The sequence below is a fragment of the Nerophis ophidion genome, linkage group LG07, assembly GCF_033978795.1.
Source record: "Nerophis ophidion isolate RoL-2023_Sa linkage group LG07, RoL_Noph_v1.0, whole genome shotgun sequence".
Taxonomy (NCBI): Eukaryota; Metazoa; Chordata; class Actinopteri; order Syngnathiformes; family Syngnathidae; genus Nerophis; species Nerophis ophidion.
In genome coordinates, this window is record NC_084617.1 from 56,767,221 (window position 1) to 56,788,132 (window position 20,912).

At 38.7% G+C, this 20,912-nt stretch overlaps 1 protein-coding gene across 3 annotated transcripts in view; it reads left to right on the forward strand.

Moving 5' to 3' along the window:
• The window catches only part of osbp2b (oxysterol binding protein 2b), an 82,835-nt gene that overhangs the window by 54,084 nt on the left and 7,839 nt on the right, over positions 1-20,912 (forward strand). For all 3 annotated transcript variants that reach the window (XM_061906599.1, XM_061906598.1, XM_061906600.1), the window contains 11 exons: positions 2,216-2,466; positions 6,385-6,583; positions 9,843-9,957; positions 10,062-10,128; positions 12,348-12,500; positions 12,999-13,244; positions 13,728-13,848; positions 18,632-18,735; positions 19,451-19,546; positions 19,877-20,061; positions 20,186-20,406. In XM_061906599.1, coding sequence (XP_061762583.1) covers positions 2,216-2,466; positions 6,385-6,583; positions 9,843-9,957; positions 10,062-10,128; positions 12,348-12,500; positions 12,999-13,244; positions 13,728-13,848; positions 18,632-18,735; positions 19,451-19,546; positions 19,877-20,061; positions 20,186-20,406 — 1,758 coding nt within the window. The remainder of the gene's footprint in view (positions 1-2,215; positions 2,467-6,384; positions 6,584-9,842; positions 9,958-10,061; positions 10,129-12,347; positions 12,501-12,998; positions 13,245-13,727; positions 13,849-18,631; positions 18,736-19,450; positions 19,547-19,876; positions 20,062-20,185; positions 20,407-20,912) is intronic.

Sequence of the window (20,912 nt, forward strand, 5' to 3'; positions counted from 1 at the left end):
TGGATGTTAAAAAAAGCACCATGCTTACCAATTATCTATTTAAAGCTGCCTTGTTGCTGTCACACATTATCAATTGAGTAGACTGCACTTATTTTTCTCTCAGCTGTTTCGTAGGCTTTACATTTCTGAGATGATACTCTAAACCAGTGCTATTTAACTGAAGTTCAAATAGGTCCATAAACAGAAAATGTTCTCAAATGAAGTACCGGACAAACCCAATGGCTCTCTCTGCATATCTTGTTTCCCTATTCTTTCCCCGGATATCACTTGTTCTTCTATATTACTTATGTTAAGTTAAATTTAAAGTACCAATGATTGTCACACACATACTAGATGTGGCGAAATTATTCTCTGCATTTGACCCATCACCCTTGATCACCTCCTGGGAGGTGAGGGGAGCAGTGGGCAGCAGCGGTGCCGCGCCCGGGAATCATTTATAGTGATTTAACCCCCAATTCCAACCCTTAATGCTGAGTGCCAAGCAGGGAGGGAATGGGTCCCATTTTTATAGTCTTTGGTATGACTCAGCGGGGATTTGAACTCACGACCTACCGTTCTCAAGGCGGACACTCCAACCACTAGGCCACTGAGTAGGTGCGCTTCATTTCTCTTAAGTAGTCTCTGCATTTAGCGTTGCCGAATGGATGGATGGATGTTCATCGCATGGAATGCACAATTTCATTGGTGGAGCAGTTTCTCGTGTGATGGCTCAATTCGCATGCCATAAATTAGTGGATTTCCTGATACAGCCAGTCTATAACCAGTATAGTGAAGTCTATAGAAACTGCGTTCGTCTTAACCCTGACCTTGGTCCACGAGATAGTGACCCCATAGTTGATGCTTGCTGTGTGCTATGTCTATGAAAGGTTTTTCCTCTGCTAGTTCACACGTGAATTTAGAGGCTTCGGTTCAGCAATCTGCGAGCATGTTCTGAACTTTAGTTACCTCTTGGTGAAAATCGAAGCTCAGGAATGGAGGCATGGTGATATACCCCCCTCCCATTCTTCTCTCTCATGCCTTTGCTGCTTCTCAAATCTCCCTCTTGACATTCACACTTCACTCTTCTCTTGACCCCAATCTTAGCATCAACTGCTTTTAAAGGTAGTTATTTCATATTGCACATTTTTGATATTGTCCGTTTAAATGTGGTGACTTCTCAATGTCAATTGCTCACCACCAACTGCTCCCGGTAAAATATTGTTGCCAGTTCGACCAGGGACATCGAATGTGTCAAAATTTGTCCAAGAGGTGAGTCATGGAAAACATTTAATTCATACATTGGTCCTATAATTGACAATACACACAGAGCAGTGTTTAGTGTGACACGAGTGAGCAAAGGCCTGACAAACGTCCTGTTTTGAGTACGCTTGGACCTCCACGGACTACTGTTCACGAACGTTCTGCCCGAGTATGTTTGGGACTTTATATAATTAGGGAGTATATAGATAGGGGAGTTTATTCAATAAACTCCCCAGAAAAGCAGGGAAACCTGCAAAAAAGGCTTGAGGGGAAGAAATAGCCTCCGTATTTTTTCCTGACCTAACGAGTATGTATATATATATATATATATATATATATATATATATATATATATATATGTATATATATATATATATATATATATATATATATATATATATATATATAGATAGATATAGATACAGATATAGATATGTGTGTATATATATATGTGTGTAGATATATCTACTCACACACATTATACTCTTCATATTGTAACTTTGACTTCCACCTTATTTCTGTGTGTGTGTGTGTGTGTGTGTGTGTGTGTGTGTGTGTGTGTGTGTGTGTGTGTGTGTGTGTGTGTGTGTGTGTGTGTGTGTGTGTGTGTATGCGTGTGTGTGTGCGTGCGTGCGTGCGTGCGTGTGTGTGCGTGTGTGTGCGTGATTTCAATGAGGATGCAGATGTGAGTAATGCTTCTGGGCTGATTTTCTTTTTAACCTCAAGTAACCTCTCTTTTGCCACATCACTGGCAACACGAGCTGCTGCTGCAAAGTCCTGTTGGTATGAACCCAAGCTATGTGTTTCCTATTGCCCCTGACATAGTATATAATGTTAGAGGAGGCTGATTGTCTACATAAAAATATTTATTGTATTATATCACTAGGAATTGGTAATTTGGGAAGACAATGAGGTTGAGCAAATATATAGCAATACAGCACATGGTTTTAAACAAATAATCCTTCTTGTCTTTCAGATGACTCGGAGGACGAGGTGCCGGCATCTAAGTCCAACCGGAACGAGATTCAGGGAACTTTAAAGATTCTTGTGAGCAAGCTCGATGACCTCAGCACTTGTAACGACCTGATTGCCAAGCACGGGGCAGCATTGCAACGCTCCCTCAGCGAACTTGAGGGCCTAAAAATCCCTGTGGAGGGAGGGGAGAAGATCAAGGCAGTCAATGAGAGAGCCACCCTTTTTCGCATCACTTCCAATGCTATGATCAATGTGAGTAGCCCCATATTAACACACTTTGTACCTCTCTGAACTATATTTTTGGTTAACAATTCACAATTAAAACTGCACTGGAGATGGTAATTTTGTATTATACAGCGATACTTCAAATTACAAGTAGCTTTACTTGAAATATTAAGTGTTTCGCGGCTTTTTTACATTCAAATTGTAAGCATAGTTTAAGTTACGAGCCACCAATTGGCGTAGTTAATGACACAATGAGCCCCATAAGAGCCTCCCTAAAACATCTCGTCTAACTTGCTAGCATTGACTTATGGCTAGAGGTTGAAATAACTTTGTTTTCCAACCATCGAAAACCAAACCCTAAGCAGAAATACAGCTTCCACAGCCTTAGCGGCGACGTCCTTCAACAGGAAAGTTCTCCCAGGGTCCGGTGGTCTGTTTGCTTGCTGCGCCATGTGTACTGGACATGTCTTTTCCGCTCCAACCTTGTAACTCTCCCAGCACGGATATACTTAAATTTATTATTTATTATTCATTACTAAGTTTAAGTTTTTCATTGTGTTCTACTTTAATTTCATTGTGTACTACTTTAGTTTCATTGGGTACTACTTTAGTTTCGGTATGTTTAGTTTCTGCACTGCAACCACATAATTTTCCCGTTCTGGGATAAATAACAGTCTATCCAGCCTATTCTAAAAGCGTAGTCTTCTAGACCACTGCCTGATGGCCTTGGTAGTGTTCCACTATCCATCTACCCTGTTATATTAATATGCTACTGCACTGTAGTAGTTTGTATTGCTATTGTATTGTTTTTAAAAAATACTTATTTTCTATAAGTTAGTTTCTTCTTTTTAAAATTCATGTTAAATGTTCTAAATTGTGCTGTTGTGGATGGTTTGATTTGATTTCCATTCATTTCAATGGTCAGGGCTGCTAGAAGATACGAGAATTCCGAGTTACGAGCCTGGTCGTAAAATGCAACATGTTCGTAGGTTGAGGTACCACTGTACTGTTTTCATTTGTAAAATATGGAGTCATACTAATTGCTTAATTAAAATAACAGAAACTTACTATTGGATAAAGTTGCACCTTTTTTGTTATCTGCACCTCTGTTTGCAGAAAGTTGTTGTAGTTTAGCTTAATAGGAACGTTGAGGTGTTGAAGTAGCGACACTAAATTTGATCATGGGTGTGTATGAGGGTGGGGAATAGCCCTTTTCCCTCTTTTAAATCCCAGTACCCCCTGACTGGTAAAGGTCAGAGCCTTCTGGGTTACAGTAACACAGACTTGACACGAAGCAGACGACTGCACAAGGTTTGTTGATCATCTTATGTCTTTATAGCTTTGTTTATTCTGTGATCAAAGTCTGGTTATTGTCTGTCTATATTTAGGTCCAATATCTTGTTCACTGACAAGGTTTAAGTTTAAACTGTAAGTTTATTTGAAAGCAGGTCGTAACAACAACAGTGTCAGAAATTATTTTAAGATGGGAGTTTGCATGCTATGCTGTTGCTCAAAAATATAATCTTTTTTTTAATAGCATCATCCCTTTTTTTTTAAACTAACCAGTAAGGGAAATGTCAGCTTATTGGGCAAGTCACTGGACAATCCCTACTGGATGGTCAAAGCTATTGAAATGCCATTAGGTTTGCCAAGAATGTGCTTCTGACAAGAGGGCAGTGCATGCATAAACTCCCTGTGGTCATGTTACTCTTGTAAATGGTTGTCTTTAAGTAGGGCGGGTGCCTCTTATATAACAGCATAAAGCTGCCGGTTTAGACTTCTAAGTGCTTCTTCCAATGGCGTTAGAATAAAGTGATCCATGTGGTCCGACTGTGGCTGTAGTTGATTACATTGTTGTCCACTTAGGTGTGAGGTAACTTCTGACCTTCGCAAAACGTGCACCGGTGTGTATGTACACGTATACGCTTACTGACTGATGGGAACAGATACCATTTTAGTCTGCTAATGTATGTCAGAAGTATAATGTCCTGCTTTTCGGCTTTAGCAACACCGTCCACCACCACCGGAAGTCACATGCAGTCTGTGCTCGGACTGGGGACTCAGCACTAAAAATGTGGAACTGACATACCTTTTTAAGTGGGTGTTGGTTTCATAGACGATATGTGAGGAAGTGTACTCTGCCAAATGCATCGCTAACATTTCAATTGAAACACTAACGTCTGCCGTTCGGACGCCTCATGTTTGACCACTGAAGGTAAGTTCAAGTCCTGGCCGTCATATTGTTCTGTTTTTATAGCAAAATAGTTTTGTTTATTTTGTTTTACCAGTTATTGACCATTATTTGACAGTTACGCCCTAAATTATTCATACTATGGTTAGTTAATGACATCAATTGGAATTTTATGAATTAGTTGTTTTATTATTGTATAACGGATATTCCAAACAAGGTTTTATGCTGCCGATTCTTATACCGATCATTCAAAAAATTATTAACAAGTCAATTGCATTAGAGAGCAACAACACCAATGTTGCATGTTTTTGACAGGCAAGAGTTTGCTTTTGTATAGTCTGATCATCTATAGGGGAGGCTCTACAAATCCGCAAATAGAAGCATCTACAGTATAGTATGTTTGAGTAATCAGCCAAATTAAGAACTGATTCCTTGTATTTGATGGGAAAAATCTCCCAGTGTAAAAGAATGTTGAAAAGTTCCTCAAAAATACAGAAATGCTGGAGGTCTTTCATCCAGGTGCCCCTCCTGTGATGGTTTATTGACCGTCACGTGACATTTTCTTATTGCATGTCGGCAGCTTTGAGGATTTTTGGTTCATTTACCTTTGTGCTTACTGTGTGGCAGGAACATCAGACATACCATGCACTGCCAACAAATGCTGACAAGTTCTTTCTGTGTGATCTGAAGTAACCTCTTTAACTCAGCAGTCAGGGCACAGGAGAATTGATGATGTTCCCTTTTGACTCAATTGTCCTCTGTCATATCATCACCTTGAGAGTGTAGGTACATAGGTACATACGCTCCCAGATACATCCAAAAATACAATACATACTTACACTTACGTTACATACATCCACACGCACATTCACAGTACAAATATACATATCTACACAAACTGTACATATACAGCCACATACAGTACATACACTCATACATATAATCACGTTTCATCAAACTTATATCAATGTTGTTCCCCAGGGAAAACTGGGTTAAACACAGCACACTGACAAAGCTTAACATATTGCGACTATAACAATCTACAAGGTTAATACAGTTGGCTTCTCTTTCTTCCCCTCCATTTATCTGCTTTCTTTTGTAATTTAAGTTATCATTACATAAATGTATTGTTGCATTTCAAACAGTTCTATTGTTGATAATAGATGTAATTAGTATTATTCATTGTCAATAGTGCTATTTCTATTGGTATTTTTTCTGCTCCATTTGAACTGTAATAATGTTCATTGTCGTTTCTGTGTTAATATTTACTTCACTGATTGCTCCTTTGCTATCAATTTTTGTATCATATTTGTACATGGTATTTGCTGATGTTGTTGTTGTTGTTGTTGTTGTCTCTCTGTCTTATCCTCCTCTTGTCCCTGCAATTTCCCTCTATGTCCTCCTTTTTTGTTCTTTCTATCCCAGGCAAACATAAATATAGATATTTTTAATAAAGTCCAATACAAATAAGGCAACAAGAGAAGTATCACACACGTTTGTAAAGTAAATCCGTACAACAAATAGGGGCATCTACATCCACAATAGGATTGGCCTGAGTGGCTGGACAGAACAAAACAACAACAACAAAAAACTTAAAGTGTAGCTCACCGTTCACTATGCTCTGTTTACACTCTGCTCCAAGGAACATGAACATGATCAGTCTTTTAACAGACTACAATACATATCAAGGAAAATGTCATATTTTAGTGCAAGTAATGGCAAATAACAGTGTTTTGGTGCTTGCCACTCCCCAGGCTTGTCGAAATTTCTTAGAGCTGGCTCAAACTCACAGTAAGAAGTGGCAGCGGACGCTGCAATATGAGCGAGAGCAGCGCACCCACCTGGAGGAGACTATTGAGCAGCTAGCCAAGCAGCACAACAGTCTGGAGCGAGCGTGGAGAGAGGCACCTGCACTTTCATCCAGTACAACACGGGCCCCTACCAACAAAAAAGGTAGGCCTAAGTGACCCGCTTCTTCCTCCATTTGCAGACTACAGACAATATGACACAGATTTCATGATGCTAGACATTCGTCATCTTGTCAGAGAGCGTGTTATGTATTATGTAGGAGTGCTCAATAATTATCAGGCCGATACTAGGACAATAATCAGATAACTTAACAAAATTATAAAAAAAAAATGTTCCAATGATTCGTGCTGTAAGTGGTATAGGGTGAAGAAATCAGATGCTCCTACTTTGTAGGGGGTCCTAACTTCCCTGAAGATTACAGAACCTCACAGTGTAAACAAACATGGCATCAGCCATGGGGGACTTTTTTACTCCTTCAGAGGAAGACATCCCGTGTGCCAAATGCCCTGCAAACATATTAAAACTTTGGCTTTGACACATCAAAAGGATCATGTGATTTTAGCACGACCTCAGTAGTGATGTCATATTTGGTTAGGACAACTCTGTACAGGTACAGTTTGTCATATCCAGATTTGTTTGAAACTATCTCCAGGTGTTCACAAACTACACTTAAATCTACTTAAAAAAAAGTGTAGATACAACTATAAATAATACATACTGTAAATACATAAATTGGTATCAGTCTTTAAGAAGCAGAAAGTTACAGGCTTGAAAAAATATATAGTGCATCCCTATTGTTATGTTCTCCTAAGATAAAAGCTAAATAAGTCCATCATGTGGCGTCGCTCTGCTGTCTATTTAGGATGTTGTAATAATATTACAACTGACGACTACAATTACGCCATTGAGTTCATGTGGGGCTGGACAAATTTAATTATATCATCCAATTTTGATTAATATCACAATTTCCATGTTGTTTTTAAGCTGCCATTTTTAGGGACGCTGTACTACAAACTAGAGATTAGTTTAATTTGTTATGGACATACTGAGTAAATACCAAAGCAGAATAACTAAAGACAGACAACAGTAAAACAACACAAATACAGCTGTCAAATGATGCATTTTAAAAATCAGATTAATCACACTTATGAATTTGGTTTAATCTTGATTAATCACACAATACATAAATAAATAATTTATATTACCTTAAAAAAGACACAAATGCAATTTTATTGTCAGAATGTCACCCTGGAACATTTTTTTGATGTTTTATTTGAACGCATGCAATTCATTTGCTCCAAACATGGTAACAGTTTTATGTATAGTCTCATTGGGGTTTATTTTGGAGTGAATTTTGCCAGTAACCACACCAGTCATTGACCTGCAGTGATCACTGACCGTAAAGAATTAGCAACCCCCGCCGCTGTTCAGCTTACCATCTATGTTTACTCATGGTTAATGCAATAATTTTTTGTGACAAATCACATGAGTGAAATTGTTCTTCTTGACAAACCTAAAAAGAATAGAAGATATAACGATGAACTATTTTACAGTGCTGATTGTTTGTGCAGTGATGTAACACTCAAACAAACTGCCCTGTCGGGGATAATGAAGATGTTTTAAAACATAAACATTACCATTTTCAAATGTTACATACATCATTGCTCCTTGCAAATCTGCATCATCTTTAGTAAAATAAAATTATTTAGCCGCACTGCTAATAGCAGCGAAACATCTAATATTCTACGTCTGCTGTGCAGCTTGCATTTTCACACATTGGGGACAAGCGGTAGAAAATGGATAGATGTATAAAGCACAGTGGAAACACTACCTGGGCGTGGTAGAAAGAGGATGCTGGGTGCAACTACTGTCCGGTATTTGAAGCGTACAGTGGTGAAAAACCCCCGGGTAACAGCTGAGGAACTACAACAGGACACTGCAGAGGGGGGAACGCAGGTTTCGTCCCAGACAATAAGGCGCGCACTACGAGATGAAGGCCTCCATGCCAGAACTCCCAGGCGCACCCCACTTCTGACTACCACGCACAAGAAAAATAAACTACAGTATGCCAAAAATCATCTGGACAAACCCCAAAGGTTTTAGGAAACTGTTCTATGGAATGATGAAACAAAACTGGAACTCTTTGGGCCTATGAATCAACGTTTTGTCTGGAGGAGAAAAAATTAAGCTTACAAAGAGAAGAACACCTGGCCTACTGTTAAGTATGGTGGGGGGTCAATCATGCTCTGGGGCTGATTCTCTGCCTCAGGTACCGGGAATCTCCAGCGCGTTCAAGGCATTATGAATTCTATTTCCTACCAGGGTATATTAGCTGCAAATGTCATGAAGTCAGTGACGAAGCTGAGGCTTGGGAGACGTTGGACCTTCCAACAGGACAACGATCCCAAGCATACCTCCGAATTAACATCAGAGTGGTTGCAGAAGAAGGGCTGGAAGACTCTGGAGTGGCCTTCACAGTCGCCAGACCTAAATCCTATAGAAAACCTGTGGTGGGACTTGAAGAAGGCAGTTTCAGCACGCAAGCCCAAGAATATGAATGAACTGGAGGCCTTTGCCCAAGAGGAATGGGCTAAAATACCTGTAGATCGTTGCAAGAAGCTTGTGTCCGGTTATGTATTACGTTTGAAGGACGTTATTACTGCCAAAGGGTGTTCTACTAAGTACTAAAGATGCATGTAACTAGGGGGTTGAATCATTTTGTCAAAGAGATATTAAGAAAAATGTCCTTTTTTGGTATTTTGTAAAATACAGTGTTACAATTTAAGTTGCATTTGTCTATTTGACGCATCTTTATTTGATATGACTATAAACAAAATACGGAATAAATGTCCAACTAGCTAAAACACCAAAATTGTGTGGGGGTTGAATAATTTTGATCACAACTGTAAATGACGCTTCAGTGAGTGTGCTGACTGTATTGATGCTGCATTGATACTGTGTTGGTGTTTCTTATTTTGCCATCTGCTGGATTAAAAAGTCACTATATTTGACTTGCAAATAAAATTAATACTTGAAAAATATTAGTTTTTTTCTTTAAACGAATAGCTGTGCAGAAAGGAAAATATAACTTACAATTTCTATATGAATAATTGCGACGAAAACCGATGTCAAAAGCAGCACGCCCCTGATAATCACAGTTTGCCGCTTGACAGTTAAAACTGTTGTCAACAGGTTTTTTTTTTCTTTAAGTGACACACACACAGAGGTATTGAAGAGCACAGTATCAGTCCTCATGTTTCATAATGCATCAATGCTTCTGTATTATAAAACCCATCACGACTGCTCGCTCTCGAATACAAACAGGTAACCATGTGTTATTCCAGTTAGCTGTGTTTGGACTTTCTGGATTTTAATATGCACTGTATGTACTGCCGGACAACAGGGAGTGAGAGGCCGCCGAAAGAGGATGCAAGTGATGAAGATGAGGAGTACTTTGACGCCATGGAGGATTCCCCTGCATTTATCACAGTGACCACCACTGACAACACACAACGCAGGTTACGCTCACTCATTTCTCAATATACTTAGTAATGGATCCAACACATGTAATTCACCAAGTTTGCAGCTTCTGGCTGTTAAATCTCTTGTCATCCTACTGCAGGCGATCTCAGAGCAGTTTAAGCGGAGCAAGCGGAGGGAATGCCTATGACTGGAACCAGCATGACCATGTAAGCTCACATCTTGCCCAAAAGTTTAATTCATTAGTACATTTCTTGTTACTATTAGTGTCTCGATACAACTTTTTTCTTTTTGATACAATACTGATTTTGAAACCTTGATTGTTAGCTGATATGAATATTAACATGATATAAACCATACAGGATTATTTTGTAGTGTAGAAAGTTAGGTTAGGTTAGGTTAGGTTAGGTTACTTTATTAGTACCCGAAGGTAAACTTGTTTTGAAGCCAGCAAAATAAGGACATCCATTTAAACATACAGGGAAAGTAACATCTTAGCTATGCAATACAAGACCTACCACATAAGAAGCATCACAAACTTTGCCAAGATCACAAAATAGTACATGTACTCGAAGTTCCCCATAAAAAGGATAAAACATATAAAATCCCAATCAGATAATTTATACTGTAAATATAAATCAACTTTATTAAATGACATTAGTCAGACAGAGAACAATGGTCGGTACTAACTACTAAGTAAATGATAAAGCTTGCGGTATTTTTTTAAATCTTGCTGACCATCATATTGTAATTATGACACATTGTCACATTCGCATCAGGTGCCGCTGCTACGCATAAAAAAGACACAGAAAAACACCACGCAAGATTTTATAACACAATATTTCGTCCTCAAAGGTCTGCCAAAGTCACGCACTCTTATAAGAGTTAATGTGTTTAGGAATAGGCGGTGCATTAATTTAAAAAACGCATCACAATGGTCTTTTTTTTTTTTTTTTTTTCACCGATTATTACTTACTGCAGACTTTATGAGAGCCAACAAACATAATAAATCACCACTTACTGTACAGGGTCTGCTGTCATTAGGATGCCCACTGCTGGGATGTTCAGATGTTCCCATTTAGGTGAAAAATTATTTGTAATCCTTGCGGAAAAAAATCACACATCACTAATGCTTGGTTAATAATCAAGTCACGAAGTGTAAATGTTGTTGGCGCTTTTTGAATAGTTATTTTTTTTATTTTATAGCCAGAATAGTGGACCTCCCATTGGCTCCCGTTTCATTTACGTTCATCTAATATTTAGAATTCATTAAAAAAAAATCCATCCGTCGTCATGTCTTTCATAATGACTGCGATCAATAGGCAAACTTCCCAAAAAAGTGCAGTACCCCTTTTAAAAAGCAGGTGTTGATAAAAGACTTCCCTGCTGTGAGATGTTACATGGTGTCGGTGGTGTAAAACCTCTTGTGCTAGTAATAATGCTAATAAAAATGCATTTTTCATATATTTATTTTCCCTAAATCACATAGTACCGATAAGAGTACCCTTGAATACCGGTATCAACAAGGAATATTAATATTAGTATCGGCATTGATAAAATCCTAGCGATATCATCCGCATTAAGTTAAATGATGGCGACACATTTGTTACTGGATACTTTCTAATATGCTTCTACCTCGGAGACTTTGTATGTTTAAGTAATATGCAACTAAAATTATATAGTGCTTGTTTGTATTGACAAATGTGCTGTTTTAGACTGCAATATTGTTCAATGCAAGACGCGTATTAAATATGTCTTGCTTGTGTGCTTAGCTGTTGTGCAGTTACTACATCTTAGTAGACTATAGTCTACCATGTTTACCTTTTGTAATGACTTGACTAAAACACAAGAAAAGACCAACCGTGTGTTCTTATTGGTGGTCATTTGGATTTTAACTGGGTGTCTCGCTTTGCATGAGTTGCCATGCTGCAGGACTGCTTGTATCAAAGCTTATATCGGATATTATAACTGCAAGCCGATAGCGTCCGATAAATATTGTTTTTGTTGCAATTGGATATCAATATTGAACTGCGACACCCCCACTTGTAACTGCTAACATGAGCTCTTTGTTGCTGGAATATGATGTTATTTATGCATAGAACATATGAACATGGCTTCTTTTTTACATCTTGCTACTTGACAATATACACTCTATGCTGACACATTGAGGCTCTTTGTGTTATGCCACAGTCTTTTTGTCACCCCTGTGGAATTTAAGATAACCATTTGCATCTTTTTATTTCTGAAATAGCTGTTGCAACATTTTCTCCTCTCAGACCTTCTTGCTGATTGTTCGCTGTCTCCTGTTTCCTTTCATATCCGATTAAAATTGCTCAGTCATTAACTTGAGGGTTTTTTTATGCTGTGAAAGTTTGTATCTCTGCATTTCAAACATGGATATACACATTTCTTTCATGTCCTTCCTCAGATGTCCCCAAGCTGTAACGATGTGTCAGGGAAGGAGCTGCAGCCACGCCGACAGCGGCGGACTCGTGTCCCTGACAAGCCTAATTACTCCCTCAATTTGTGGAGTATCATGAAGAACTGCATTGGAAAGGAGCTTTCCAAAATCCCCATGCCTGTAAGTGAACACGGGTTGTTATGAGAGGTGGGAGAAATAACAGATTTTTAGATGCATCGCAATTCGATAATCGATTTATTTATTTTAAATAAAGTAATGCAGACAGTTCTAAAATTTGGCTGACCGCAGCTAGCCACCTCCCCGAGAGATCCAGCTAGCTCCTTTTATTATAGGCCACTTATATTTTGTTTTTGTACACATTTCCATGAATTTAATGAATGTGATGGGATTTATTTTTTAAATACTATGTTTTTAAAAGTTGCAAGTGATAAACACTTATTTAGTGAAACGGAAAAAAAATAAAACTGAATCGATATACATCAATTAAAGATACATAAATAATATATTTTTAATCGAATCGTAGCCCCTGAATCGTAACCGTAATTGAATCGTGAGGTGGCCAAAATTCCCACCTCTACTTATTATGATTTCTGTTTCAAAAATGTATATTTAGGAACTGTACGTTCACGCTCTTGCCTTCCCTCTTCACTCCTGCAGGTGAACTTCAATGAGCCTCTGTCGATGTTGCAACGTCTCACGGAAGACTTGGAGTATCACGAGCTTTTGGATAAGGCGGCACGCTGTGAATCTTCGCTGGAGCAGATGTGTCTGGTTGCTGCCTTTTCCGTCTCTTCCTACTCCACTACTGTCCACCGGACAGCCAAACCGTTCAACCCACTACTGGGTGAGACCTACGAGCTTGATCGCCTCGAAGAGTTTGGCTACCGCTCACTGTGTGAGCAGGTGAGAGCACTGCTGCACATACAGTCACACTCTGTTCACACAACTTTTGTCATTTTTTTTTAATAACTGGAAGTGTGATTAGATGCGAAAAGACACTTCCATTCTTGGCGTGGCTACTACAGCTAATATAGACACCAATAATATTGCCTTTGAAAATTCCCTTCATTCTGTATAGGTCGGCTCGTCCGATACAAGTGATTATTAAATAAATCCACAATTTAAGTATGAGTAATCTGGAGTCCACTATTGTTGTCTGTGCTTAAGCAATTGACTTCAACAATAGTGCAGTTTGTATCTTTTCCCTTCTCTGCAATTTCAAGTCTTCACACTCTAGAGCCTGTTTCTCTTGTGTTTTATTTTCTGGTACTGAAATGTCATTCAGCCAAAATTAATGTTCTTGTTGTATAAACAGGGCCTTACTTTACATGTATATTTACCAGTTGTTCATATGGCATTAAAGTTTCAATCTTTCTCTCTGATAAGGTGAGCCATCACCCCCCTGCAGCAGCACATCATGTGATTTCCCAACGAGGCTGGACCTTGTGGCAGGAAATTACGATTGCCAGCAAGTTTCGTGGCAAATACCTCTCCATAATGCCACTAGGTGAGACATTTAGTGTTTCTCAAACATTCAGTTATCTGTTGGCAGCCGCAACAAATAGAGTTGATGCTACAAACACGTTATTATGCACCTGCTCTGCCAGAGAATAAGACTAAGCAGAAGGTATCAGTGTTTCCAACTTTTACAACGCTCATGGAGAGAATAGTGGGCAAACATGGAAATCGGACAAAAAACATATTTTCCGGGCTATAGAGATGCACCCACCAAAATTTAGAATAAATAAATATGTTTACATATATTAGCCGCCCCAGACTATAAGTCACAGATATATACCGGTACAAAATATTGTAAATGTTTATTTACATACCCTGTTTCCAAACAATGCTTGTTACACGGCAGTAAAACATCTGATCACACAAAACAGAAATCAGCTGGACCAGTGGTGTCAAACGTACGGCCCACAAGCCGTATCAGGCCTACGAAAAGGTTTAATCCGGACTGTGGCCTGCAAGATCAGTTTGGTAATCATAAAAATCAGCTGCAATTTTTTTTTATGAAAGAAAATGCTTTTCTAAAAGGATTCTACTGGATTTTACAAAAGCAATTCTAGTGTAACCAAGTTCACATATGACAGTGTTTTAATATGACTTGTTAGCTGACTTTAAGCACCCTCTGGATTGGCTGCCGCTGCTCAAATCAGCACAGGTGCAAGCAATTGGATGCTTCTGTTGTGGCTGGCAGCAGAAAGCGGCAGTATCGACGCACAATATTTTCTTTCAATGTAAATTATCCACTCGATGGATAAAATAATAAAACGGTAAGATGCCAAGATTTAGGTCAATATGACATCTTTTTAGTTAGAGTTCCAGGCAGCGCTTGCAATTAGTTAAATGCACGATGCGCACCCTGAACTCCATTGTAAAAATATGTTTCTACATTTGTAAGGTTTGTTCTATTTTATGCTTAAATCTACCATGTTCACAATGATTAAGTTTTTAGTTAAGTTATCTTGATTTCGGCTATGGTGTCATTTTGATAATTGTTATGGTGCCATCTGCTTTTTATATTATAATTGTAATATTTGAATAATGATAAATTAATGTGTTGTGGCATTTGCGGATTTCACCAATGCGGCGGTTTGGGGAAACACTCAATTGCTTTCTGAAACGTTTTTAATGGTTAATTACCCAACATGAGAATGCTAAACAGGAAGTACTTAAAGTTTAATGGGTTTGTAAATACTCTTGAGACAAGTGTAAGTTCAAGGTGTTTTTGAAAAGGCAACGATTCTTTCCTCAGAATTTTCAACTGACTTGAAGTGTTTTGCTAAGAGGATTATTTGATATTTGTGATTGGCCGAAGTAAGACAAAGAAAACAATCTGAAGTTGTCTTTATTTTTTAAGTTTTAATGCCAAGATTTTTTCACCTTACCATGTGGAAATAGATTTTCCTCCATGCGGCACGTGAGCTAAAATAACTTTGACACCCCTGAGTAGGGAAGCAGGTCTGTAGTTGGTAAACTGGTGTTTGTTTCCAGTCTTATAAATTGGTACAACTTCAGTCTTACAGATTGGTGCAACTCTTCAGTTGTATACAATATAGTAGTAGTAATAGTAGACAAAGCGCAATATACTTTAGGTTCAGGGGATGAAACAGGAAGTACATTTTCACACTGCAGCACCTGCAGTGAGCGAACTCGTCCAATAGATAGCACCATAGCACCAACAATAACTGTTGGAGTTGAAAACTATTTGTTGACTAGATACAAACTATAATAATTTATTTCTTTTACACTTACGTGTGGCGTTTATTAGTATTCTCGCTTCCTTTGTCATTATTCATACTTTCTGAATAAATGATTTCATAATAAGTGGACATGAGTCTGGCAGAGTTGTAAAATACTCCCTTTGGTGTTAATTTTTAATCTATCAGAAGATAGAATTAATAATAATATCAAAATCAAGTTACAGGATGTTAATAATGTAATTTCCTCATTTTCCTCAATGAATGGACTAACATCATGTGGTTTATTCTGTACATACGTAGCATCATCTACAACAAAGCTTGTGAATTTGGACTTATTTCATTATTCATACATGAAGTTGAAGGGGGATACATATTATTTCAGCATATTTATGTGCCCCCAGAAAATGTGTCCCCAGTCCTCTAACTTAGCAGGGCACATAACTCTGCCCCCCTATGTTGTCATGCACGCTCTAGCGACAGGGGATACAAATAATTGCTATTGTGACATCAAGTGGACATATTTACAACAGTAGTTTCTTTCATTCAAAAATGGCAGCTTATTTTTAATACTTAGCAAACTCATCTCGCGGGCCGGATAAAACCCATATGTACGTTTACTATAGACAAATAGTAGACAAAGCACGATATACTTCGGGTTCAGAGGACAAAACGGGAAGTACATTTCGAACTGCAGCACCTTCCGTGAGTGAACTCATCCAAAAGATGGCGCCATAGCACAAACAATAAGTCACTTTTCCAATGTTTCTATCGGAGTTGATAACCAGTTGTTAAATACAGAACTTTAATGTCGTTAGCAAAGAAAAATCCATAAATTAGCCGCACCCTTTTATAAGCCGCAGGGTCCAAAGGGTTGGAAAAAAGTAGTGGCTGAAAAATTAAGTTCTACAAAGTTACACAATTGATCATTTGATTCCAATGAAGGTATGCATGCAGTCAGTGGGGTTTGCATGCCTCTTCTCTTTTTCCTGGCAAGTGTTCTGCATCTGAAAACACCATAATATCTGGGCTATAGAGCGCAACCAAATATAAGCTGCACCTACTTAATTTTTTGCCAAATTTTATGTTGTACACATATTGGCTTTTAGCCCAGAAATTACAGTGAATTCAAAGTGTTCATAGTGAAATATGTTATCAATCAGACAGGCTGAGTTCATATAAGAGGTGGTTCAGAATATGATGTCTCTTTTAGCTATTGTCATCCAACTTTGGCCACGAATGGTCGTTCTCGTTTTGGTGGCGGTTCCTAGCTGCGCAGACTGGAACGCCCCCATCCTAACATCCGCCCACATTTTCAAAATAAGATTTTAAGTCTTTACATGTTGTGTAAAAATAAACAAGTAAGCCATCTAAAGAATGTTAGTTCAATTAAGGAAATTAAGTGCAGGGCGAGGGAAAAGGGAAAGGCCATAGTTTTAAAAAGACAAAGTGTGGTGTTTTATGTATTATACTGGCTTACTTTTACTTTGAAGGCCGGAATGCGGCCACAGGTTGCGGCTGCGAGAAACTGGTTGTGTTAAACAAATAAAGACTTGCATTGTAGAACAAGCCTGTCTGTATGAACCCACATATAGTACGGAAAGGATTCTTATGGCCCCATTCCTGGGTGAATTTCATGTGAGAGGAAGGTGGGGGTGTTAATCATTTTGCAATGCAGTCTGCTGAAAATCAGGGAAAGTCCCACTCTACACAGCAGCTGACCCTGTGTTTAAAATTGGAATTGCCACAAAACACATTTCAAAATTTTCAATCAATCAATCAATCAATGTTTATTTATATAGCCCCAAATCACAAATGTCTCAAAGGACTGCACAAATCATTACGACTACAACATCCTCGGAAGAACCCACAAAAGGGCAAGGAAAACTCACACCCAGTGGGCAGGGAGAATTCACATCCAGTGGGACGCCAGTGACAATGCTGACTATGAGAAACCTTGGAGAGGACCTCAGATGTGGGCAACCCCCCCCCCTCTAGGGGACCAAAAGCAATGGATGTCGAGCGGGTCTAACATGATACTGTGAAAGTTCAATCCATAGTGGCTCCAACACAGCCTTGAGAGTTCAGTTCAACACTCTTTACTTTTGTCTGGCAGCCTAAGGCAGTGGTTCTCAACCTTTTTTCAGGGATTTACCCCCGTGAACATTTTTTTAATTCAAGTACCCCCTAATCAAAGCATTTTTGGTTAAAAAAAAAAGAAGTAAAATACAGCACTATGTCATCAGTTTCTGATTTATTAAATTGTATAACAGTGCAAGATATTTCTCATTTCTAGTGGTCTTTCTTGAACTATTTGGGAAAAAAAGATATAAAAATAACTAAAAACTTGTTGAAAAACAAACAAGTGATTTAATTATATATAAAGATTTCTACACATAGAAGTAATCATCAATTTAAGTGCCCTCTTTGGGGATTGTAATAGAGATCCATCTGGATTCATGAACTTAATTCTAAACATTTCTTTACAAAAAAAAGAAATCTTTAACATCAATATTTATGGAACATGTCCACAAAAAATCTAGCTGTCAACACTGAATATTGCATTGTTGCATTTTTTTTTTTCAGTTTATGAACTTACATTCATATTTTGTTGAAGTATTATTCAATAAATATATTTATAAAAGATTTTAGAAATGTTGCTATTTTTAGAATATTTTTTTTTAATCTCACGTACCCCTTGGCATACCTTCATGTACCCCCAGGGGTACGCGTACCCCCATTTGAGAACCACTGGCCTAAGGGAATAAGGCAACCACCCAATTCGTCACCTTTCATGTGTCAGGTATACCGTGGCTTATGGGGCCATATGAATCCCCTTCGTACTGTACATACAAAAGAAGAAATAAACAATGGCCAGTTTACTGACATAATCGCTCATCCAGTATTTTCTCCGGACAACAACGTAACAGCTGCATCCTTCTACTTTGATCAACCATGTTAACAGATAATGGATGCAGATTTTAGGCCAAATAATTGCATTTTCAAATCTGCAGTTATAACTTGCACTATCAAAATATAGGCTATATATCATAGTTTTAATTTGTTATTTTACATCCCCAGGTTCCATTCACCTGAAGTTCCACTCAAGTGGCAACCACTATGTGTGGAGAAAAGTCACGTCCACTGTGCACAACATCATTGTGGGCAAGCTGTGGATTGACCAGGTCTGTTTACAAGCCCTACTAATCAATAGCTAGTCCTTGCAGTTTTATTACCTTCAGAGTAGCCTTTTGGTGTTTAAGATGATGTGGTAGTGATGTGTTGTGAAGAAACATGAAAAAGAAGCGTCAAGGTCTATGGGGATTTACCCGCAGGTTTTATCTCAAATCGTGCACTCATTTAAAAGCCTCGTCTTTCTGCGAGACAGCCAATTATTCACGCTGTGGAGCTACACTTCAGTGCCTGTATTTTCCCAGTGTTTTCTGTTGATGCAGCTGATATATATATATATATATAGAGAGAGAGAGAGAGAGAGAGAGAGAGAGTGTGCTGTCAAAGAACATTCAGAAGACACAGTGTGGAACTATAAACACATGCAATCATTTGCAAAATTGCAGTATGACACAATAGGTATTGGAAGTCAAACAAACTTGAGCAATGGCCTTGTTTGGCTTTTCAGCCATATTATTTCTGTAATGTAAATGATGACCTGTTTAGTACGTATTTCATTATCTATGTAAAAGCACCTTCTACTGAGAAAAATAGAAAATGTACAAAAATCACACATTTTCAATGTTGTATTTAGACCCTGGAAAAAGTAAGGCAGCACCATGTACAGTACATTGTTTAAATAATACATGCTGGGTGACTTACTGACATTTTTTATTGTGTATGAACGTGTGTGTGTGTGTGTGTGTGTGTGTGTGTGTGTGTGTGCAGTCAGGGGACATTGAGATTGTGAATCACAAGACCAAAGAGACCTGCACACTCAAATTCTCCCCCTACAGTTATTTCTCCAGGGATGTTCCTCGGAAGGTAAATGCTTATTCTTGCTTCTTGCAGAGATTGTTCTGCAGGCATAGTGTAGCGACCCAAGTCCTGATTTTGTGCAATGCTGCCACCTGCTGGAGAATATTGCCAAATTCATTACAAGCTATCCACTGACCAAATCACGAGACAGACCTATGTTAATTGCAGTGGAAATTATTGTTATATTTCTAAAGGCAATATATGTGATACAGCTTTTGCATTGAAATTACTAGATTGTGCACTTAAACAGTTTGGTCCGTGTTGCAGGGGGGGAAAAAATTGGATCTCTTATTATAATTATGCAATGACTTGTGAGGTGGTCTTCCATTTTTCCAGGTCACAGGTGTGGTGACTGATAGTGGTGACCAGGCTCATTACATTCTGTCGGGTACGTGGGATGAGAAAATTGAGAGTGCCAAGATCATTCAGAGCAGCCGAGGTGGCAGCGGATCAGAGGGCAAGCAGAAAACCATCTATCAGACCTTGTCCCCCAAACTACTATGGAAGAAGTATCCTCTACCGTAAGAGCGTGTCTCATGAGCTTCATTAGACAGCATGCACACTCAATTGGGGCTTATATATCATGTAAAGCTGGAATTTATTTGCCCGGTCTTAGTCAGGCTGCTGTTCTTATTTCTATCCCAGGGAGAATGCGGAGAACATGTACCACTTCTCAGCGCTGGCACTGACTCTGAACGAGCCGGACGATGCAGTGGGTCTGACCGACAGCCGTCTGAGACCAGACCAGAGGCTAATGGAAGAGGGACGGTGGGATGAAGCAAACTCTGAAAAACAAAGATTAGAAGAGAAACAAAGAGCTGTGAGAAGAAAGAGAGAAGCAGAGGCCTCAGATGCTCTGGATGAAGGTATGACAGCATAAACCGTTAGGATTCACCTATATTAACTGATTGGTCTGGTGAGAAGTGTTACTGCTGTCATGATCAGGTTTAACGTGAACATGGCTAAAAAGAGAATGATATTAGTTTGCCAGTTAACATCCCCAAATAAGCACAAACGGTTGGTCTATGGGGCAGCGTGGCTCGGTTGATAGAGAGGCTATGCCAGCAACTTAAGGATTTCAGGTTCGATCCCAGCTTCCGCCATCCTAGTCACCGCCGTTGTGCCCAAGGACACAACGGCCCACCCACACTGGTTTAAATCTAACTTAGATAATGCAAAGCGCTTTGAGTCACTAAAGAAAAAAGTGCTGTATAAATATAATTCACTTTACTTCACTTTTCTTGTATTTTAGTAAAGTTATTTACAAAGGTAAATATGCTAGGCTATAGACTACTTGGAGCTAGCAGCTAGACACCAGCTAAACACTTAACACCACACACTAAGTGTGTAATAAGTGTCTTTAATTGAATAA